Source organism: Geotrypetes seraphini, chromosome 4 (genome assembly GCF_902459505.1).
Source record: "Geotrypetes seraphini chromosome 4, aGeoSer1.1, whole genome shotgun sequence".
Lineage (NCBI taxonomy): Eukaryota > Metazoa > Chordata > Amphibia > Gymnophiona > Dermophiidae > Geotrypetes > Geotrypetes seraphini.
In genome coordinates, this window is record NC_047087.1 from 143,377,540 (window position 1) to 143,402,157 (window position 24,618).

Genomic DNA, 24,618 nt, shown 5'->3' on the forward strand with positions numbered 1-24,618 from the left:
CTTGTCAGCTTTTGGAAGAATTATTTTGAAGAAGTGCTAAAAATTTCAAATGAGGTTATGCCACCCGCCACAACACTTTATTATATTACATCTAAAGTTAAGGCCTCAGATTTACATGTTACTCATGGAGCTGCACAGGTCTTAGATTTGGAAGATATATTCCAAGACAGTTGAGATTTGACCATGCTACTGGTAAAAGCAGATACACAGACCGACTCATGCAGCTCTTCTTACAACCTTTGTTTTCCCACAAAACAGAGATCATGTTATGAAACTTTTGCCATAGACCAAAAGCTCTTTATGGGTCAGAAAATTTGGATATTTCCTGATTTAATAAAAGTTATACAGGAACATAGGAAGAAATTTCTACAAATACGGCAACAAGTCCTTTTGCTTGATGTCAAATTTTTATTGCATTTTACATATAAATATTATGTAATCTATTCCACAAAGAAGTATATTTTCTTTGACCCAGAACAGCTAAAATTGTTTATTGATGCAGAGAGATTGGAACCCCCTGAATCATCAGATGTAGAAGCTCAATAGCTTTGTTTTGTATTATTTTGCCTCCTTTCAGTTTTAATTGATGCTGTTACTTTTTATTAAATATCTCCTGATATAGGGATTTATTTTCCTTCCTTGGCTCTCTCTCCTTTGTTGCAGACTGAAGAGCACTGTTTAATTTCCTTAAGTTTAGGGTAGTAACTTCTTGTGTGTTTATTCTAAAAGTGCCTTTCTTTTTTAAGTTGAAATGCTTGTTATTGTTTTAAATAAAAGCAAAATGGTATCTATGTATTATGACGATAATTACTAGATGGTAGCAACATCATTTAAGTAAGGAGACTGGCATAAGTATAATAGGCTTATTGCAAATTTATTCAGGATAATATATCCCAAATTTTATTGAAATTATCAAGTTTTGACAATTATGCAGAAAATAAGCTTTGTACAGGTTTGTTTGGGGTTTTTTTAAAACACGGTATATAATGGCAATTACATGCTTAGTAATGGATCATCCCAGAGCCTAACATTCAGTGACTTAAAGAACATAAGAACATAAGAAGTTGCCTCCACTGGGTCAGACCGAGGTCCATCTCGCCCAGCGGTCCGCTCCCGCGGCGGCCCATCAGGTCTGCGACCTGTGAAGTGGTTTCTGACCACTTCTATAACCTATCTCAAGTTCTATCTGTACCCCTCTATCCTCCAGGAACCTATCCAAACCCTTCTTGAATCCCTGCACAGAGTTCTGGCCTATCACCTCCTCCGGAAGCGCGTTCCATGTGTCTACCACCCTCTGCGTAAAAAAGAATTTTCTAGCATTTGTTCTAAACCTGTCCCCTTTCAATTTCTCCGAGTGACCCCTAGTGCTTGTGGCTCCTCTCAGTTTGAAGAATCTGTCCTTATTTACTCTCTCTATGCCCTTAAGGATTTTGAAGGTTTCTATCACGTCCCCTCTAAGTCTCCTCTTCTCCAGGGAGAACAGCCCCAGCATTTTTAACCTGTCAGCGTATGGAAAATTTTCCATACCTTTTATCAGCTTAGTCGCCCTCCTCTGCACTCCCTCGAGTACTGCCATGTCCTTCTTGAGGTACGGCGACCAGTATTGAACACAGTACTCCAGGTGCGGGCGCACCATTGCGCGATACAGCGGCATGATGACTTCCTTCGTCCGGGTTGTGATACCCTTTTTGATGATGCCCAGCATTCTGTTTGCTTTCTTTGAGGCTGTCGCACATTGCGCCGATGGTTTCAGTGATGAGTCGACCATCACCCCCAGGTCCCTTTCCAGGTTACTCACCCCTAGCAGTGTTCCCCCCATTTTGTAGTTGAACATCGGGTTCTTTTTCCCTACATGCATGACCTTGCATTTCTCTACGTTAAAACTCATTTGCCACTTTTTTGCCCAGTCTTCCAGTCTCGTTAGGTCCCTTTGTAGGTCTTCGCAGTCTTCCATGTTTCTAACCCTGCTGCAGAGTTTGGTGTCATCAGCAAATTTGATAACCTCACATTTTTGTCCCCGTCTCCAGATCGTTAATAAATATATTGAATAGTAGAGGTCCCAGCACCGACCCCTGCGGAACTCCGCTCATGACCCTTTGCCAATCTGAGTATTGGCCCTTGACTCCAACCCTCTGTTTCCTGCCCGCTAGCCAGTGTTTGATCCATCGGTAGATATCCCCTTGCACCCCGTGGTTCCACAGTTTTTTAAGTAGCCGTTCGTGAGGTACCTTGTCGAGTAGCCGTTCGTGAGGTACCTTATAAAGAATCATTGTATGAAGCCTTTTTCCATGTATAGAGCTTGTTGTACATGAGGAAACAGACTCTTATAGAAGATAATGCCTTCTTGTATATTATCCAGTTTGTGTGGAACTGGAACAGAACTGTGTTGTGCATATGCACAAAAGCACATATTGAAGATGGTTTAACTTTTAGTACAGTGGTTCCTGGAAGGGGTCATAAAACAGGGCTGCTACTCCTCTCTCTGGACCTCCACTCTTTCTATGGTCAGCTATGACAGTAGCCAAGGTGTCTGTGACAGGCCTGCACCCTCCCTCTCATGCAAGCTTCTTAGACTTGAAACCCATAGAGTGCGCTGAAGTTTGCAGCTACTGTGTTCATTCTTCAACTATGAGAGTACAGGGAAGAGGAATTGGATGAGAGAGGAGGGGAAGGAAACTTTGATATGTTGTTTCCATTATTATCTTGAGTCACAAGAATTTTAAGTGTTAAAATGGGGTCATACTGGATATATGTTTCGGAAGCTATGATGTGGTACTTTCATCTTCTACATCACTGGATAGCAGCTCATGTTATGGGAGGCTGTTGATATATGTATGTATAAAATGTAAAGGATAAGTTATTGGAGGCTGTTGATAAATGTATGTATAAAATGTAAAGGATAAAGTAAATATTTACCTTTAGACAATTGAACAAAGTCACAAATTTCCTTTTAACAGGTTGCTTACTTTTTCCACTGGGGAAAGGGGGGCAGCATCAGGAAAAGAGCGTGCATGCAGTCACTGTGATTTCATTTTCAAATCACTACATACATTTTACAGTGTATACTCTGCACCTGTTCCCATGCATAAGAACATAAGAATTGCCGCTGCTGGGTCAGACCAGTGGTCCATTGTGCCCAGCAGTCCGCTCACGTGGCGGCCCTTAGGTCAAAGACCAGTGCCCTGAGTAGCCTTACCTGCGTATGTTCTGGTTCAGCAGAAACTTGTCTAACTTTGTCTTGAGTCCCTAGAGGGTGTTTCCCCCTATAACGGCCTCCAAAAGAGTGTTCCAGTTTTCTACCACTCTCTGGGTGAAGAAGAACTTCCTTATGTTTGTACGAAATCTATCTCCTTTTAACTTTAGGGAGTACCCTCTCATTCTCTCTATCTTGGAGAGGGTGAAAAACCTGTCTTTATCTACTAAGTCTATTCCCTTATCTTGAATGTTTCGATCATGTCCCCTCTCCATCTCCTCTTTTCAAGGGAGAAGAGGCCCAGTTTCTCTAATCTCTCATTGTACGGCAACTCTTCCAATCCCTTAATCATTTTAGTCGTTCTTCTCTGGACACTCTTGAGTAGTACCATGTCCTTCTTCATGTACGGCGACCAGTGCTGCATGCAGTATTCCAGGTGGGTGCATACCATGGCCCGGTACAGCGGCATGATAACCTTCACCGATCTGTTTGTGATCCCCTTCTTAATTATTTCTAGCATTCTGTTTGCCCTTTTCGCTGCCGCCGCACATTGGGCAGATGGCTTCATTGACTTGTCAACCAGTACACCCAAGTCTCTTTCCTGGGGGGGGGGGGTCTCCAAGTACTACACAGGACATCCTGTATTCATGCATAAGATTTTTCTTACTAACATACATCACCTTACACTTATCCACGTTAAACCTCATTTGCCATGTCGCAGCCCATTTCTCGAGCGTTTTTATGTCACATTGCAGGTCTTCACAATCCTTCTGCGTCCTCACTACTCTGAATAACTTTGTATCGTCTGCAAACTTAATCACCTCGCTCGTTGTACCAATTTCCAGGTCATTTATAAATATGTTGAAGAGCACGGGTCCAAGCACCGAACCCTGCGGCACTCCACTAGTAACACTTTTCCAGTCCGAGTAGAAACATAGAAACATAGAAAGATGACGGCAGAAAAGGGCTATAGCCCATCAAGTCTGCCCATTCTACTGACCTACCCCATTAAGTCTGAGTGCTAATGACCTAGTTCCTTAACTCGACTCTCATAGGGATCCCACGTGTATGTCCCATTTATTCTTAAAGTCAAGCACGCTGGTGGCCTTGATCACCTGCACTGGAAGCTTGTTCCAGTGATCTACTACCCTTTCTGTGAAGAAATACTTCCTGGTGTCACCATTAAATTTCCCTCCTCTGTGTTTGAGCGGGTGTATTGTCGATTTACCCCCACTCTCTGTTTTCTATCCGCCAACCAGTTTATAATCCACATGAGTATTTCACCCTCGATTCCATAGCTTGCAATTTTTCAAAGTAGTCGTTCATGCAGGACCTTGACAAACGCCTTCTGAAAATCCAGATATATGTCGACCGGGTCACCCTTGTCTATCTGCCTGTTTACTTCCTCAAAGAAGTGCAGCAAGTTCATCAAGCAAGATCTTCCTTTGCTGAAACCATGCTGGCTTGTCCTCATCAGATTGTGTCCGTCTAGGTGATCCATGATGCGGTCCTTTATCAGTGCCTCTACCATCTTTCCCAGTACTGAGGTCAAACTCGCCGGTCTGTAGTTTACCGGTTCTCCCCTCAAACCTTTCTTGAAGATTGGCGTAACATTCGCCACTTTCAGTCTTCCGGAATCCTTCCCGATTTGATCGACAGGTTGGCTATTAGTTGGAGAAGTTCAGCTATAGCCTCTTTCAGTTCCTTGATTACCCTCGGTTGTAGGTGTATCTTGGCAGTTCCACTGTTGCTGGTGATTCTCCATGGCCTCCCTGTATGCTTCCACAATGAACTTCTCTAACTCCTGGACTTCTTCCTCAATGGTTTCCTCCTATTAACAAAACTGGAAATAGATTTTGGTGGATTTTCTGGTTTTAAATATTTATGTTTCTAAATCAGTGCTCAACTTAAGTTGCAAGTAGAGAATGACATGGGGACCAAATTTCCACGTCCTCGCAGGAACTCATTTTCCTGTTCCATCCCTTCCCCATTCCTACAAGTTCTACCTTAACCATATAAACCTCAAACACTATATATGCTTCTGGCTTGGACTTCACTCCAGCCTCACAATGGATTTAAACCTGGTATAAATGCAATTATTTGAGTCATCATTCAAGCCTATGACCTCAGCATCTTTAAAATTCCTCTTGTAGAAGACATTGTTTCTAATCACTTTAACATTAGCTTGACACATTAGTGAGATCTAAGCTCTGATTCACTATACTTCTTAGATTTAAACTACTGTATTTTTCGCTCCATAAGAGATACTTTTTTTCCACTCAAAAGCAGGTGGAAAGCTCAGTGTGTCTTATGGAGAGAAGATACAATTTTTTAACCCCACTCCGCACTGTTTTAAAAAAACACCCCCACGCCACTGCCCCCCTTTTTAAAACATGCCACCGCACCTTTAAAAACATCCACCTGCCCACCGCCATCGCCATCCAGTATGTATGCCTTCCTCACTAGCAGCGCACAAGTCAGGAGCGTGGAGGTCAGGAACAAGTTTTCAGCACCCCTCTTGGGCCCACACTGAATAGCTGCCATCAGTTCTCGCGGGACTCATTCAGCCATTCAGGGCCAGGTGGGAGCATGGAAAGCTCGCGCCTGACCTCTGCACCACTGGCCGGGAAATAGGACAAGACAGCTGTCTAGGGAGGGGGGATGGGGGATGATTTAAAAGTACTGGAGGGGAACGAGGGGATGATTTAAAAAGGCATTGGGGAGGTACGGGGATGATTTAAAAAGGTACAGGGGAGGTACGTGGGTATAAAAAATTGTTAGTCAGCTGGGTCAGATCCCTCCTGTCCCAGCCTACCACTAGACCACCAGAGGGGGGACAGGGTGCAGAGCTTGGCAAGGAGTGTGGGGTTGGGTGCAGAGCCTGACAGGGAGAATTTGGTTCAGAATGTTTTTTTTCTTGTTTTCCTCCTCTAAATCTAGGGTGCATCTTATGGTCAGGTGCGTCTTATGGAGCGAAAAATACAGTATTTTGTTGATGATGGTTGAAAGCATACAATACATAAATTGGTCAACTGAACAATAGAGAAACGAGTATTAACAAGAAACGAGTATTAACAAACAAAATGATAAATAAGCATCCTTAGTTTTACAAAATAAAGAACCCTACTAGTTTGCAGCCATCCCTAATCACAACTGGATAACAATACTACGATCACTTCTGTACCAGAGCCCTGGACTCTTATGGGCCCTGGAGATCATTATTTCAAGAACCCCCTCTCCCCCTTCCCCACTGAACACCTCCAAGGCAGAAAACAGGCAGAAAAAGAAAGAAAAAAAAGGAAAAAAATGCACAGAAGGGGGGTGGGGTGGAGTTGGGAGGACCAGATGACCAGCAAAAACTACTTTCTCATCCCAAGGCCCCCACAACCAACACATCTATTTAGAGCTCAAAGTTTCAAAGTAATAAGACTCTGACTACAAGCTCTAGGCAGACACCAGACTTGAAGGAAAAATTTTGTTTTAAAGAACCTCGCACTCAACCCTTCTCAAAGAGCTTAAGAGCATGTAAGCGATTCCACTATGCCCAAAAGGACGGGGAATGGGCCGAAGTCCACTCTCCCAGAATGACTTTTTTAGCCAGTAGACTAACCTTCCTAATGAAAAGCCTCCCACATCTTGCCGCTAATCAGAAGAAAACCAACTGGGGTGAAGGAAATAGAGTGTCCCACCAAATGTTCCAAATATTGAATCACCTGCTGCCAGAATACCCTAACCACTGGGCAACTCCAAAAAGTATGAAAAAAAGATTTAGTGTCACGTTAACATTTTTCACATTGTGGAGACCCCACCAGTCCCGATTTATACAATTGAACACACGTAAAATATGCCCAGTACAGATCCTGAAATTGACATTCCCATAGTTCAGAAGTCACAGAAAGAGTAGGAATATGCTTAATAAAGCCTCCTACATCTAAATCTTGGAGCTCTAAACCTTACTTAGGCACCCTTCTAGCACACAAGGACTCCCATGATCTACCTGGAGTAATAATACGTAGTGCCTTATGCAATAAAGACACAGTCAGATCCATCTCCATAAACTGAGCAAAAAAGTCCTGAAGCTTACTACCCAGTCTAAACCGAGGAACCTCCACGTCCAATGAACGCACATAATGTTGTAATTGTAAATAGGCCAAATGGCCAGTGGCCATGATCCCCTCTCTCTGCTGAAACTCCCACCATGGTTGCATAGTACCATGGACCCGAAGTATATGAGCCAATAATATTATGCCTGATTGGGTCCATCTTCGAAAAGGCAAACATTCTTGACACGGAAAAACTGGCAGTTCCCCTGAATAGGAAGTTGATCAGATACTCCAGATTTCCCACCAAGCAAGATCACTAAGGATTTCCAAATATCTCTGCAGGAGTCCAGTAAGAGAGAAGAGCATAAAAAAAGTAGAGTACAGTTGTCAAGGGTGATACAAGGCTGATTCAAAATCAAAGAAGGTATAGGTCTCCTGTCTCAGAATCTAGTCCTCAAGATATTGAAGGAGACAAGCATGATTATACTTCTGCATATCAGGAATGCCCATCCCACCCTGAGACCAAGACTCCAGTAGATAATGAAATGCCACATGAGGCTTCTTGCCTCCCTAGAGAAATTTAGATAGCAATTTATATAACTCTCGCAGATCTTTCTGCAATAAATAAATTGGCAAGAGTTGCAAAACATACAGCCATTTCGGAAAAATAACCATGTTAAATAGCTGAATTCTGCCATGTAAAGATAAAGAAAAAAATTTACAGCCATCCAAGTGTTGAAGCGTGTAATCTAACAGTAACCACAAGCTGAGGTCCTTAAGATAGAGGGAGTTAAGTGAATACCTAAATAGCGAAAAGAAGAATCTGCCCACTGTAATGGGAACTGGCCCATCCAACCATCACGTACTTCCAAAGAGGTAGCGAGCAGCAGGGACGTATCCAAATTAAACTTAAACCCTGAGAAATCCCCATATTCTGCTATCACCATTAATAAAGCTAGTAGGGAGGTTTCCGGATTAGTAAGATGCACTAACCGGTCATCTGCAAAGGCCATCTTGAATTCCTGCCTGCCAATGGATACCCCATTAATATCAGAAGTCTGCAGAATATCCCAAATCAAAGGATCTAGAGTTAAAATGAACAAAAGAGGTGATAGGGGGGCAACCCTGTTGAGTACCCTTCTTAATCTCGAAAGGCTGAGAGAGCACTCCATTTACCCAGACAGATGCCAAAGAAGAAAAATAAAGTGCTTGGATTGCAGCCAAATAAAACTCCCCCAAACCACAATGCCGTAAAACTGCAAATAAAAAGGTCCAAGAGACCCAGTCAAATGCTTTTTCTGTGTCGAAACTGACCAGGAAGGATGGTAAGCGGAGATTAGCAACTTGCTCCAGAGAGGCCAAGATGTGGCGAAGGATACGGGCCACTTTCTGATTCCTCACAAATCCCACCTGTGGATCCGCCATGAGATCAGGAAGTACACGTGCCATATGGTTAGCCAGAATTTTTGCGAACAACTTCATCTCAGTATTTAGAAGCGAGATAAGAACCCGGCAGATTCAGATCTCAACCCGGCTTCAATAAAACCACTCTATGAGCATGTCACAATGAAGATGGTAGATATCGACTCTGAACGTAGGCATTAAAGCCAGAGGCCAAAACAGGTGTTCTCAGCATGTAATAATTTATAAAATTCAGAACTAAACCCATCGGGTCCCAGAGCTTTCCACAGTTTACTAGTTTGAATTATCAGCAAAACCTCATCTGTCGATATGGGGTCATTCAACATCTGCCGTTGAGAATCTGGGATGCGAGGAATCAGAATATTTTCCAGATAGGTCTAACTCATCATTTCAGATGTACTGGGATGATCATAGTTTTTGATATAACTTCTGGAACACCTCTGCCACCTCCTTATCTGTACATACCAAGGTGTCTGTCATCTTCCACAAGCACCTGCAACACCCTAGTTGGCCCCTCTGAACTTTGCACCAAATTAGCCAAAAGCTTTCCACCCTTGTTACCATGTAGATAGAATTGGTATTTGAAATACTGAAGAGACTGCACTGTGTGATTGTGAATTACCTGCAAAGCCAAAAGGGCTGTCTTCCATTGAACTGTAGGGTAGCAAGCATACCAGATCCTATCCGCTTTTACCCATTTCTCCAACTGAAGGATTTTACGGTCCTGAGCCTTTTTCCGGAAACTATTATAGGCAATGATTTCCCCGCGTAAAACTGCCTTCGCAGCATCCCAATACAATACAGAATTGTCTAAGTGAATCTCATTATTAGACTGAAAGTCTCGCCATTTCCCGAGCAAGTAGTCCAAAAAACCAAGATCTTTATAGAGCTCCAAAGGGAATTTCCACCTGCGCAGTCCATCACCCGCCATGCCCACATCCAAGGTGCACCAGATGAAAGTGTGATCCGAGATGCAATAAGCGCCAGTCGTGTTTGAGAAAATAAGCTTTTAGAGAGTAGCCAATAATCAATTCTGGATTGAGATCCATGGGCTCTGGAAAGATGGGTGTAATCCCTCTCCCCAGGGTGCAAGGTTCACCAAACATCTAAAAGATCAAGAGAAGAGCAAAGGTAGGGAATGCCTCTGGTTCTATCTATAGCAAGGGTATCAAAAGTTCCTCTTCGAGGGCCACAATCCAGTCTGGTTTTCAGGATTTCCCCAATGAATATGCATGAGATCTATTAGCATACAATGAAAGTAGTGCATGAAAATAGATTTCATGCATATTCATTGAGGAAATCCTGAAAATCCGACTGGATTGCGGCCCTCGAGGAGGGACTTTGACACCCCTGATCTATACGATCCTGTGGTCGGGGATTAGATTTATCCATGCTTGGGTTGTGAATCAGATTGAAATCCTTGCCCATCACTAGAGGTATCCCAGAAAAGTGATCCAAGGCTCGAAATACAGCCACATAGAAGGACTTCTCATACGCATTCTGGGGCGTAAATGTTGCAGAGTAATAGAGATTGTCTATTCAGAACCCCACATGGGCCAGAACAAAATGACCTGAGGGATCTGCCCAAACATCCCTCACTGTCACATCCAGAGTTCACTATATTTCTTAGACCAAGTTTTTTCCCCCACTAAAGTGTTTTTGTGCACTCATCCTAAATTTTTACCTAAGGTGGCAATTTAATTTTTTAATGTTTGTTCGCAACCAGCTGAATCTATACTCCATACCTTGGACTGTGGAATAGCTTTTCGATACTATTTGGAATGAACCAATCCTCACAAAATAAATTATTTATTTAAAAATTTATATACTGCATAAAAACTTCTCATCTTTTAATTTCCTATAATTGTCAATAGCTAGGACTCCCAATATCCAAGCATACTTTTTCTACATGGATTTACTGATTGCATATCCTTTTATTGTGAACATGTAGATTTTACTTCTGCCAGAAACAGAAGAGCTCCACTTTACATACCATTTCTACTATTTCTTCACACTTACAAGGGATTCAATACACAAATATCTGCAGGGCTGCAACATAGTCTTCTCTATACATGTTCACATAATATTATTTCATAGATCAGATCAGATGTGAACTGTAAACAGTCTGTCTTGTAAAACCTGTTTGTATAATTCTTTTCAATCCACCACCCAGTTTTTGCTCCAAGTTGCATTTCTTTGATCTGTTTTATTTCTTTTTCATGCAGCTAGGGAGTCACCATATGTGTCTGCATTATTCCTATTCATGGAGAAAGTGTAGTTTCTTACATGTAAGAATGATTCTCCACGGACATCAGGATAGTACAGACACACGATCCCACCCCCATCCTCTCACAAGTACTTCAATAAGAAGTCAATGTTAAATTCCTGTTTGTTGTAAATAAAAAAAAAGTGACAAGAACACTCCATTTTTTGGGATTGTCCTTCAACTCAGGAATTGTTACATGTTACGTGTTTTAAATTATACAATTTATTTTTCCTATATATTCCAAGTACACTCAAAACTGAAGAGACTGGACACGTCAGCAAAGGAGGAAGGACGCCAGAATATCCTATTGGCTGAAAACAGTAGACGCTACTTAAAGAAGGCAGTTCTAGCCAGGCAGCCTATGGAGACAGTTTCCCAAATGTGTCTGCATTATCCTGATCTCCACAAAGAACCACCATTACAAGTAGGAAACTACATTTTATCTGTGCATTAACCAGATAGCACACAGTAATAACGCCCACTGTTCACCCTGACACGTCTCCTCAAAAAAATAATTTTGCATGCAATTAATGCACGTTCTGCACAGCTTAGTAAAGGACCCCTATATAGTAGAGAATGACACAGTAACAAAATTCATCACCGTTCCCGTCCCCGCGGAAAACCATCTTCATGTCATTCTTTAAGGAGAGAGGGAAGAATCAGAGTATGAATGGCCACGACTACTGACCCGCAAGCTTTGCTCTGAAGAATGCTGGTGTAGAAGGACTGAGGTTGAAATAGACACTAGAAAATGACAAGGGATTATTTCCCGCAGTTATCCGCGGGGACGGGAACGGTGATGAATTTTGTCACTGTGTCATTCTCTACTATATAGCTCTATAAAATGAGATCTCCATAAGTTGTTGTTACCCAGAGAGGCCAGTGCCAAAGACAGGATGCTGTGATCGATGGACTTTGCCTTGATTCAGCATGGCTCTTAATGTTTTTATTTTTTACTTTTCAACAATAATTTGGGTGCCTGGTTTTATGACTTTAATTTTGGAAATCCTAGTATATAATATTCTTATGGCTTTGTCTCAGTTTCTAAAACAGTATTCCAACAGACCTAGACATAATAATCTATGTTCTGCTACTTCTTTCAGACTTGAGAGCAGTTAGGGTGTTCTGTTCCCTTCCAGGCAGACTGCAGGGAAGAGGAGGAGAAGGCTAGAGCCTAAGCAGTGCTTTATTTCTAGGGGAACAGTTTGTAAGCAGTTCTACCATTTTTCAGATTCCAGAGCTAGAGCAGCAAGTAGATTGTGTTCCAGGCAACCTGCAGAGAAAAGGAAGGGGTGGGAGTGAGCCTGGAGCAGAGAACAGTCACTCTGTTTCCTAATTCATCCCCTCTTCTGTTGCTCCTGTCCTTGGTACACTCAGCTACCTCTTCTCTTGACCCCATTGTTCTGCTTCCTTTTATATCTACAGATTAAACCTGCATGTCTACATGGGGTGCCCCCAGCAGATAAGAACATAAGAGTTGCCATACTGGGACAAATTGAAGGTCCATCAAGCCCAGTATCCTGTTTCCAACAATGGTCAATGCAATTACTTGGCAAGATCACAAAAGAGTAAAACAGATATTATGCTGCTTATCCTAGAAGTAAGCAGTGGATTTTCCCAAGCACATCTTAACAATGGCTTATAGACTTTTCTTTTAGGAAATTATCCAAACCTTTTGAAACTCTGCTAAGATAACTGCTTTCACCAGATCCATGTCCACGGAGACAAATTAAGCCAGTACTGGTTTTACCCCATTGCATGCAGAAAGATATAGTCCTGCTTTTCTTAAGGAACTCAATAGAAATATCAGGCTTACTTCTCCACCATGTCTGCAATAGGGAAACAGCAGGAGTAATTCTTCTTGTCCCCCTTGACACAAAGCTATGTATATGGTCACTCTGTGTAGAAAAGTTCAGCTTAATACCCCAAAATCTTATTTCTTTTTGATCAGTACTGAAGCAAACTTAGATACAGACTGTATTCTATAGACTTACTGATGCAGCTGCCCTCTTATTGTATTCTTGAGATGACTTCTCAGATGTAGGTGAAACAGAAGCAGCACATGTTATAAAGGCGATGATGTACAAGATGGTTGCACACAGATTAAACATCATAAGCTGAAAAAAAATGAAAGTTTGTGAAAAATATATACTAATTTATGATTTCTTTTACTGCATTCTTTATTACCTCACAAATACAGGACATGCATAAAAGCTTTGACAGAATGAATTCATCACAAGTTGTAATGCAGACCAGACTCCAAGCCAAACTGATGGCTCTCGCCTCACCAACACCATATATTCTGTAACCTTCTAACTCATCTGTTTTCACAAACTCATGGTGCCACATAGCACAAGCTAGCACATGTCCAGCATTATTTATTTATTCATTCATTCAATTTTCTATACCGCTCTTCCAGGGGAACTCAGAATGGTTTATATGGATTTATTCAGGTACTCAAGCATTTTTCCCTGTCTGCTCCAGTAGGTTCACAATCTGAGGCAATGGGAGGATTAAGGCCCAGATTCACTAACCTTAACGATCGTGTCCCAAGTAGTTGTGACCCCAACCTGATTCACTAACCTTCTTCCCGATCCAATCCACACCTGATCCGATCCGTGCATGCAAATGAGGGGAAGAGCGTCCAAAAGTAGGAAGGCAGTGATTCACAAAACAATTTCAGGAACACCGACTGGGCTGCTCGATTAAAAAAGAAGCTACTGTTGAGGACCAATCACTCACGTTCCTGCCGACTCTCCCAAAGGAAAACAGTTGCAAGAAGTTTAGACCTGGATTGGAGACACTGCAGATAGGGCTAGATTCTCTCTTGCTCTCTGCCGCCTCAACTCTCCTGCTCCCTGCTGCCCTTCCCTGCAGCTTGAGCCCGTGGTTTTAACCCACGGGTTTAAAGTGGGGCTGCACTACAGCATGTTCTGTTCCAGACTGGAACACGCCATAGTGCAGCCCTGCTTTAAACTCACGGGTTAAAACCACGGGCTCACAAGCAAACCTTCCCTGCAGCATATCCTGAACAGTGCCTAAGAAGCGGAGAGGGAGAGCAGGGGGTGCTGCCACACAACTCAGGCACAGAAGCCGGGAGGGACGAAAGGCAGAGGTGGTCATGGGCGGGACTATTTTGGATAATAATCTTTTTAGGATGTGAATCTTTCAGCAGAAGGATAAACGGAGGACCTTTGGGCTTCCAGCTGGCTGGGAATCGCATTTCAGAGAGGGAAGGTGGCAGCGGGGTCCAGGAAACTGCGGGACAGGGCTTGGTCCCTGGAGCCAGCGAGAGGGAAGTCTGGAGAGCAAGCACATGTGCAGACCATCTATAAGTAAAGAAGATAGTCTGCACATGTGTCTGGATTGCTCTACAGCAATCCGGGCAGCCGATGTGGGGCATGCCTCCGATCGAGATAATTTGCATGTTGAGGCTTACTGAATCAGTCGGCAGGGAAGACTTGGCTACGTATCGGAAAGATAAGGGGGGTTTAGTGAATCTAGCCTTAAGTGACTTACCCAGGATCACAAGGAGAAGCATGGGTTTGAACCCACAATTTCAGAGTGCTGAGGCTGTAGTTTTAACCACTGCACCACACTTCAGCAACAAAGCAATCAAGGCTTTGTTACAATTTGATTAATAGGTAAAAAAAAAATTTGTTTTTGGATTTTCAAAGTGATTATTGTGTGTTAGATCTTGTAATGTTCTTCTGTTTTGACTCAAATGTAGATCCCAAACACAGTGCAGAATCACCACTGTCTATTTCAAGGTGGTCACAAATCAGGCAGAAAAGTGAACAGATGATGCTTTCCCAACAGGGACAACAGATTGGATCAGTAAAAACGGATTCATTACTTACAAGATATTAAAAGCAAATTCTTCTTGTCCAGTAATCCACAACACAGAAATACATGTACATTAAAATTAATCACATAAAGACATACTATGGACTAATTACAGACGTCATACTTGAATGGGAGGGAGAAAAGGGTGGAACTACAATTTCAAAGAAAAAGGAACAATTAAGGAAAAAACATTAAGGGAGGGGGACCCTGTTAGTTAAGCTTGCTTATTCTTCAAGATCACAGCATTAATGGCGGAGCATTAAAAAACCAGTGATTTTATGCTAAGCTAATTCCTGAAAGCATCGGCGAAAAGGAAACTTTTTAGTGAAAGTTTAAATCGTTCTAATACTGTTTCTTCCCAGAGGTGTATAAGTAAGTGATTCTATTGCTGGGGTGCTGTTACTAAGAATATTTCATTTCGTCTTGCATTAATTACCTTTAAAGAAGGGATTGTAAGAAGATGTTGATTTGTTGATCTTAGGGTTCGTGATGTAGAATATGGAATAAGGAGTTTATCCAGAAAGGCTGCATTTCTATGGTTAATCAAGTGGTTTACATATTGTATAGAGGTACTTATTTTGTACATGGGAAAATGGAGGGTTAAGTGATTTGTCCAGAGTCACAAGGAGCTGTGGTAGGAATTGAACCTGGTTCCCCTGGTTCTCAGGCTGCTCCTCTATTCTTGCTTTCATTTGAACTGGTGATTTCTTGTTTTAGTTCTTTTTTTTTAAATAAAATATGCAAAGATAAAACAAAAATATAAAGGAAAAAAATAATACCTTTTAATTGGACTAACAATGTAGTTTATGATTAGCTTAACTACATTAACCCCCCTCGTTTACAAAACTATAGTGCGGTTTTTAGCGCCAGCCATGGCAGTAACAGCTCCGACACTCATGAGTGTTGGAGCTGTTACCACCACGGCCGGCACTAAAAACTGTGCTACGGTTTTGTAAAAAAAGGGGGGGGGGGGGAAGTTAGTCCAATAAAAAAGGTATTTTTTCCTTTATGTTTATGTTTTATTAATATTTGACATACTGCTTAAGCATATTACAGAACTAAGAGGTTACAATAAAATACAGGTACTTAAGACTTCCCTATCTGTCCCAAAGGCTCACAATCTAGCTGAAGTACCTGAGTAAACAATTATTAAGATAAAGAAAAAAAAAAAGAAAAGGATATAACAAAATCCAAGAATGGTGAGAGGAAAAAAAAGAAACAATATTAGATCACAATAAAAGATAAATAGAATGTATCACAATAAAATATATATTTAAGATAAGAATTAAACCATAACTGAATATATAGGAGGATAAAAAACAAAAATCAAAATAGATAAAAACCTAGCAGAAAAATCAAATAAAGTCCAACTAAAAATCAACTAAAAAACTTTATGTTTTTGGTTTTTTTTCTACATATTACCTTGAAGAGTGGACTAACACAGCCATCACACCATTTCACTTAAAAAATGACAGAACACAGGGGGAAAAAAATTTACTGGCTGATATTCAAAATGATTTACCCAACTCGAAATGGCCTCAGTTAAATCACTTGTTTGCAGCTATCTGTTCATTTTCATCAGCACTCAACCAGTTATAGAAACATAGAAAGATGACGGCAGATAAGGGCTACAGCCCATCAAGTCTGCCCACACTATTGACCCTCCCTATTAAGTCTAATGACCCCTTTAAGTATAATTGTAATTATACAGCCACTCTACTGACCTGCTCTTTCAAGTCTATACCCTAGTGACCCTATCCCTTGGCATGACCCTCGTAGGGATCCCACATAGGTATCCCATTTATTCTTGAAGTCTGAGATGCTGTGTGTCTCGATCACCTGCACTGGAAGCTTGTTACAATGCTCAATCACTCTCTCCGTGAAGAAGTACTTCCTGGCGTCTCCACGAAACTTCCCTCCCCTGAGCTTGAGCGGATGACCCCTTGTGGTCGAGGGTCCCATCAGAAGAAAGATATCATCTTCCACCTCGACCCGTCCCGTGATGTACTTAAAAAGTCTCAATCATGTCTCCCCTCTCCCTACGCTCTTCGAGAGTGTAAAGCTGCAATTTGCTCAGTCTTTCTTCGTACGGGAGACCCTTTAGCCCCGAGACCATCCTGGTGGCCATCCGCTGAACCGATTCAATTCTGAGCACATCTTTACGGTAATGTGGCCTCCAAAATTGCACACAGTATTCCAGATGAGGTCTCACCATGGCTCTGTACCATGGCATCATGACTTCAGGCTTCCTGTTGACGAAGCTTCTCTTGATACAACCTATCATCTGCCGTGCTTTAGATGAAGCCTTCTCCACTTGAGTGGCTGCTTTCATGTCAGCACTGATGATTACTCCTAAGTCTCGTTCTGCCGTAGTCCTGGTTAAAGTTTCTCCATTCAGGGTGTAAGTTCTGCAAGGATTTCCGTTACTGAGATGCATGACCTTACATTTCTTGGCGTTGAAGCCCAGCTGCCAGATCGAGGACCAACTTTCTAAAGTACGCAGGTCTTGCTCCATAGCATCCTGTAGATTATAGCCGTTTACTATATTGCATAGTTTGGCGTCATCAGCGAATAAGGTTACCTTGCCTTGAAGCCCTTGAGTCAGATCCCCATTGAATATGTTGAAGAGGAGTGGGCCTAGGACTGAACCCTGTGGCACTCCGCTAGTCACCTCCGACATTTTAGAGAGGGTACCGTTAACCACCACCCTCTGAAGTCTGCCTCTAAGCCAATCTTTAACCCATGCAGTTAGAGTCTCTCCTAATCCCATTGATTTCATCTTGTTCAGCAGCCTGCGGTGAGGGACACTGTCAAACGCTTTGCTGAAGTCCAGGTACACGACGTCCAAGGAGTCTCCTGAGTCCAGTCTTCTTGTTACCCAGTCAAAGAAGCTGATAAGATTGGACTGGCATGACCTACCCTTGGTGAATCCATGTTGACTGGGATCCCGGAGATTTCCCTCGTTCAGGATCGTATCTAATTTATACTTAATTAGTGTTTCCATGAGTTTACACACTATTGAAGTGAGGCTTACCAGTCTATAGCTCGCAGCCTCAGCCTTACAACCCTTTTTATGTAGAGGAACGACGTTGGCTGTTTTCCAGTCCAACGGAACTTTCCCCGTACTTAGTGAGAGATTGAAGAGCACTGCCATCGGTTCCGCCAGAACATCTCTCAATTCTCTGAGTACTCTTGGGTGTAAATTGTCCGGTCCCATGGCCTTGTTTACCTTTAAAATTGCCATTTCGTTGTAGACGTCCCCAGGTGTGAACTCAAAACTCTGAAACGGGTCATCCACGTCTTGTTTTACCTTCAACTGTGGTCTGTGCCCCGGTGCTTCGCAGGTGAAGACTGAGCAGAAATATTCATTTAGTAGTTCTGCTTTTTCTGAATCCGCCACCGCGTAGTTTCCGTCCGGTTGTCTAAGGCGTACTATACCGTCTGTGTTCCTTTTCCTATCACTAATATACCTGAAGAAGGATTTGTCCCCTTTTTTAATGCTTTTTGCCAGAGTTTCTTCCACTCGAAGTTTGGCCTCCCTAACTGCTGTTTTGACCGCTGCAGACCTGGTCTTATATTCTACTTTAGTTTCTCTTCTCTGCGTACGTTTGTAGGAAAGAAATGCTTTTTTCTTCTCCTTAATGAGGTGCGAGATCTCTTCAGTGAACCATTGGGGTTTGTTGTTTCTTTGCCGTTTATCTACTGATTTTATGTAGCGATTAGTTGCTTCGTGTATGGATGATTTCAGGTACGACCACATAGTTTCCACATTGCCAGTCTCTGCTTGGTCCTGCAGCGTCTGATGAACTAAATCTCCCATGCGTGTGAAGTCGGTGCCCCGGAATTTGAGCACCTTTGTTTTTGTAATTGATTTAGGGGATCCTTTCCCAAGGTTGAACCATACCATGTTATGGTCGCTGGAGGCTAGCGTATCTCCTACCGAGACCTCTGAGACGCTTTCCCCGTTGGTGAGTACCAGGTCTATGATCGCCTGGGCCCTAGTGGGCTCCGTTACCATTTGTCTGAGATGTACTCCTTTTATGGTGGTCATAAGCCTCCTGCTGCTGCTGAAAATGTGGTCCAGTCTGCATCAGGCATGTTGAAGTCCCCTATCAGTACAGTGTCGCCCCGTAGAGTTATATTCTCTATATCTTCAATTAATTCTGCGTCCATGTCTTCCGGTTGTCTTGGAGGTCTGTATACTACACCAAGATACAGGCATTTTTTGCCACCTCTTGCCAGGTTTACCCAGAGGGACTCCCCGGTATACTTGACATCAGTGATCCTGGTGGTTTTGATGTCCTCTTTAATGTATAGTGCTACCCCTCCACCTAACCTGCCCTCTCTGTCCTGACGAAGTAGATTGTACCCCGGTATAGCCATATCCTACCCATGTGTGTCCGTGAACCAAGTCTCGGATATTGCCACCACGTCCAGGTTGGCATCTCTTATTTCAGTTTCCAGTTCTAGAATTTTATTGCCTAAACTGTGTGCATTAACATACATGGCCCTCCACACTTTGTGTTTGCTGTGCCCCTGTAAGGCTATTCCTGACTGAGTCTGTGTGGCCCCTAGAGAACTGTTTGCAAATTGGGTCCTTACCTCGGAAACAGAGTGTCGACTCATCCCATCAGGATAGTTCCTTTCCACACCAGTATATGAGTAGGTCCCCTCCCCTAACTTACCTAGTTTAAAGCCCTGTGAAGCAGGCGGGCTAGTCGGTGTCCGAAGATGTGCTTACCTCTGCTGGTCAAATGGAGTCAGTCTGGTCCCTGTAGTTCCTGCAGCGCCTCTCTATGATCCAGGAATCCGAAGTTCATATCTCGACACCATCCTTGTAGCCATTCGTTCGTTCTCAGGATGCATTCATCTCTGGCTCTTCCCTTGCCTCTAACTGGGAGGATTGATGAGAAGACTACCTGCGCACTCGTCTGCTTCAGCCTCTCACCCAAGGCTCCGAAGTCTCTGGTGATGGTCTCCGGGGTGTTCCTGGCAGTGTCATTTGTACCTATATGGATAAGAATCATAGGAAAATGGTCATGAGGTGTAAGTAGTTTACCCAGGCTGGTGGTGACGTCCCGTATTTTGGCTCCAGGTAGACAGCAAACCTCCCTTGAGTGTGCATCCGGTCTGCATATTGGTCCCTCGGTGCCCCTCAGCATGGAGTCCCCAATGACTATAACTCTGCGCTTCTTCCGTTGTGGGGGGGGAAGTCGGTCAGCAGATGGGGTTGCGTGTTGGGCCTGCTCCTGTTCTTCGAGGTCTACGTGCTGGGCCTGCTCCTGTACTTTGTCGGCAGCTTCTTCCTGAAGAATCTGGAATCTGTTCTTCAGGACGAGTTGAGGGGTTGATGTAGGGTTGGCCTGTGCTGAAAATGACCAGTTAGTTCCATATTCAAAAGAAACTAACTTGAAAGCCTTCTGGGGGCAGAGTCGGATTACATGCCAATATTCAGCCCCTTATTGCATCAGTAAACCTCTTAAATCAGGCCGCATAAATAGCAGTTCTATCTTTAAGCAGTTTGGCTTATGCGGTCAAGGGCTTAATATGTTAGCTGGCTTAAAAAAGAAAATATATATTCAATAATGAAGTTTGGACAGGGTATCACTGTTCTTTATCAGTAAACAAAGACAGGTATCAGTCAATGAGTAAGAACTTTTTTTCATTGTAAGACTATGACCTCCTTTACGAAACTGCAATAGCCGTTTCTAATACAGGGAGACATGCTGAATGACCCGCACTGCTCCCGACACTCATAGGAACTCAATGAGCGTCGGGAGCAGTGCAGGCCATTCAGCGTGGCTCCATGCACTAGAAACTGCTATCGCAGTTTCATAAAAGAGGGGGTATGTTTATGCTGGGATTTACTTTACCATCTGTTTGCAAAAGGTACAACATACAGTTTACAGACTAAACACATCAGAAATTAAAATATCTGATAGAATAGAAATAGAAAAAGGGGGTCAAATCTTTAGGGAAGGGAAGTTGAGAGGCTTATAGAGTTAAAGGTAAAGGGTAAAATCAAGGCATAAATACAGTACAGTACTTGATCTGTCACAACCACTGCACACCACAACTATCATGGGATTGCTTTTCTAAATGAATAAGTTTTGAGGCCAGCCTTAAACTTTTTAAAAAGAGGCTTTTGCTTGAAGGGAGAGTGGTAACACATTCCAGAGGGATGGTGCTACATAGAAGACACTATATTGCTTGACGTGCAGCCATGTGTGGAATACATATGGTTAGAGCTCATGGAAAGACTTGAGGTGTCAAGCTAGAATATATTGACAACTAGTGCACAGAGAGTGGAAAGGATTTATAAAGAGTATGCTCAGAAAAGTGAAACTCTGAAGAGAGAGTGACAACCCTCTCTTGGGGTAAGAGTTTACCGTCCAGTCATTGCATAATTGATTCAAAAAATCACTCTCTGAGAACTAGTAAAGGTAATAAAAACTAATTTTAAATCTTGTAATTTCTAAACACAGTCCAGGTTCAAAAAAATTTTTGAGATATAAAATATAATAAATCTCATTGGATTTTTGATGATGCACTTATCTTATAAAGATAAACTTGTTATAGGGGTCTCGGGTCTCAACGTGGCCCCGTTTCGTGGTCTGCTTCAGGAGACCCAAAATCAATCTTTAAACATTATACGTTGTGATGCATTAGATGATCATTTGCAGAAGGAATTCAAAATTTATATCCATGAGAAGATCTACAATACAAAAAATACTATCAAGACATAGCACAGAAAATCACATAGGACAGCTGTGCTGTAACAAAGTAACATCTTGTCAGCTACAAGGAGGGAAGCACAAAAATTGTAACATACCATTTGCAGAAGTGTTTCTGATGCTCCAAGCAACAGAGGACGCTGCCAATCCCGCCAAATTTAACCCGAACCGAGAGGGGGAGGGGAAAAACTCCGTGCCGCGGCGTGATGACGTCATCACGTCGGCATACAGAAAAAATGCTTATGTACATAGCTCACTGTGAATTGAATATAACAAGTTATAGAACAGATACAAAGCTACAAAGCACAAAAATGAGTTAAAGAAAGGCCACCCATTCAATTTCATTGTTCAGCCCTGCTGGGAAAAGTGTATTCAAATCATAAATCCACTTTTGCTCTTTTCTCCAGAGAAGCTTAGCCATGTCACCGCCCCTCGTAGTAGATATAACATCTATCACTGAAAATCTCAAATCAGACGGATCATGATGTAACTGAGTCCAATGTGAGACTAAGGGCGCCTCTTGTGTATTGGATCTTATCCTGCTAATGTGTTCACTGATCCTGATCTTGATGCTGCGAACTGTACACCCCACATATAATAACCCACAAGGGCATTGGATGACGTATACTACTTGCTTAGAGGTGCAGTCAGTAGTCGGAGGTGTATATCTCCTTTTGATGTTAATGTGCATCTGTTGTAAAGTCACACTATACTGGCACATTTTGCAGTGCCCGCACGGGCTGTGACCCCCCGTGTTGCCAACAGCATCATTTGGTTTATTGCTAAATTGTGAATGGACCAATTTCTGCTTTAAGTTCTGATTTTTAGAAAATGCAAAACGGGGAGGCTCCTGAAACTCTTGATGGTATTGCATGATGTGCCAGTGCCGTTTGATGATGTGCTTGATTTGAAACGCTAAATGTGAATATGGAAGGACGCATACCAAGGGTTGTTCCTCAGGCTGTGAACGAGTTTGTAGTAACAATGGACGGTTGGCATACAGTCCCCTTTTGTATGCTTTGTGAATAACAGTAGCCGGGTACCCTTTCTCTCGAAATCTTTCTTTCATGTCTTCTGCTTTAGAAATGTATTCACTCACTGAAGTGCAAAGTCTTCGGAGCCTTAAAAACTGTCCAGCTGGAATATTGTTCCTCAAATGTCGTGGATGAAAGCTGTCATACTGCAAAAGATTGTTCCGATCTGTGGGTTTTCGATAAATGCTGGTTAAGAAACTGCCCTCAGTTAAAGATATGTTAATGTCCAAAAAAGGGACCTGATGAAAATCTTTAGTCATGGAAAAGTATAAATTGACATCACAAGAATTGAGCCATGCGAGGAACTGATCCAATTCTTCAACGGTGCCCATCCACACTCCTATGATGTCATCGATATAACGTTTCCAAAATAGAAGATGTTTCCAGTGTGCTGATGGATACAAAAATTTTTGTTCGAATGTGGCTACATAGAGACAGGCTACGGAAGGGGCCATTTTAGCCCCCATAGCTGTGCCTTTAATCTGCCCGTGCGGGCACTGCAAAATGTGCCAGTATAGTGTGACTTTACAACAGATGCACATTAACATCAAAAGGAGATATACACCTCCGACTACTGACTGCACCTCTAAGCAAGTAGTATACGTCATCCAATGCCCTTGTGGGTTATTATATGTGGGGTGTACAGTTCGCAGCATCAAGATCAGGATCAGTGAACACATTAGCAGGATAAGATCCAATACACAAGAGGCGCCCTTAGTCTCACATTGGACTCAGTGACATCATGATCTGTCTGATTTGAGATTTTCAGTGATAGATGTTATATCTACTACGAGGGGCGGTGACATGGCTAAGCTTCTCTGGAGAAAAGAGCAAAAGTGGATTTATGATTTGAATACACTTTTCCCAGCAGGGCTGAACAATGAAATTGAATGGGTGGCCTTTCTTTAACTCATTTTTGTGCTTTGTAGCTTTGTATCTGTTCTATAACTTGTTATATTCAATTCACAGTGAGCTATGTACATAAGCATTTTTTCTGTATGCCGACGTGATGACGTCATCACGCCGCGGCACGGAGTTTTTCCCCTCCCCCTCTCGGTTCGGGTTAAATTTGGCGGGATTGGCAGCGTCCTCTGTTGCTTGGAGCATCAGAAACACTTCTGCAAATGGTATGTTACAATTTTTGTGCTTCCCTCCTTGTAGCTGACAAGATGTTACTTTGTTACAGCACAGCTGTCCTATGTGATTTTCTGTGCTATGTCTTGATAGTATTTTTTGTATTGTAGATCTTCTCATGGATATAAATTTTGAATTCCTTCTGCAAATGATCATCTAATGCATCACAACGTATAATGTTTAAAGATTGATTTTGGGTCTCCTGAAGCAGACCACGAAACGGGGCCACGTTGAGACCCGAGACCCCTATAACAAGTTTATCTTTATAAGATAAGTGCATCATCAAAAATCCAATGAGATTTATTATATTTTATATCTCAAAAATTTTTTTGAACCTGGACTGTGTTTAGAAATTACAAGATTTAAAATTAGTTTTTATTACCTTTACTAGTTCTCAGAGAGTGATTTTTTGAATCAATTATGCAATGACTGGACGGTAAACTCTTACCCCAAGAGAGGGTTGTCACTCTCTCTTCAGAGTTTCACTTTTCTGAGCATATTTATAAATCCTTTCCACTCTCTGTGCACTAGTTGTCAGTACAGTCAGTTCTCATTTTTAGCAATTATACACACTTTGGCTGACTTTTTGCATAATCTTTCCCTGTGTATACTGTGAACAAAGCTAGAATATATGGCATGTTTACAGGTGACAGTACAAGAATGGGGGCTAAACTGCAGGCTGACCATATACCAGAAGAATCAACAAGTGCTAATGTATGAGGTGTGTGTATCTGCTCCTTAAATTTTGTATTTTCTGTACTTGTTCTGGAAAGCACAGTAATTTTAGAGAAGATTGAAAAATGTATTCACGGAAGACAAGCAGGACATCATATACTCACAAATGAGTGACAACATTCAATGCAGCCCAGTGCAGAGCACTTCCTACTAGCAGACTTTCCAGAAGCCTTCGGAAGACTGCACCATGCATGCGCATACCTTCTCACCC

At 42.4% G+C, this 24,618-nt stretch overlaps 1 protein-coding gene across 2 annotated transcripts in view; it reads right to left on the reverse strand.

Annotated features, from left to right (window-relative positions):
* Positions 1–24,618, reverse strand: part of PLLP (plasmolipin) — a 178,702-nt gene that overhangs the window by 11,943 nt on the left and 142,141 nt on the right. For both annotated transcript variants that reach the window (XM_033943764.1, XM_033943763.1), the window contains exon 3: positions 12,919–13,041. In XM_033943764.1, the coding sequence (XP_033799655.1) occupies positions 12,919–13,041 (123 nt within the window). The remainder of the gene's footprint in view (positions 1–12,918; positions 13,042–24,618) is intronic.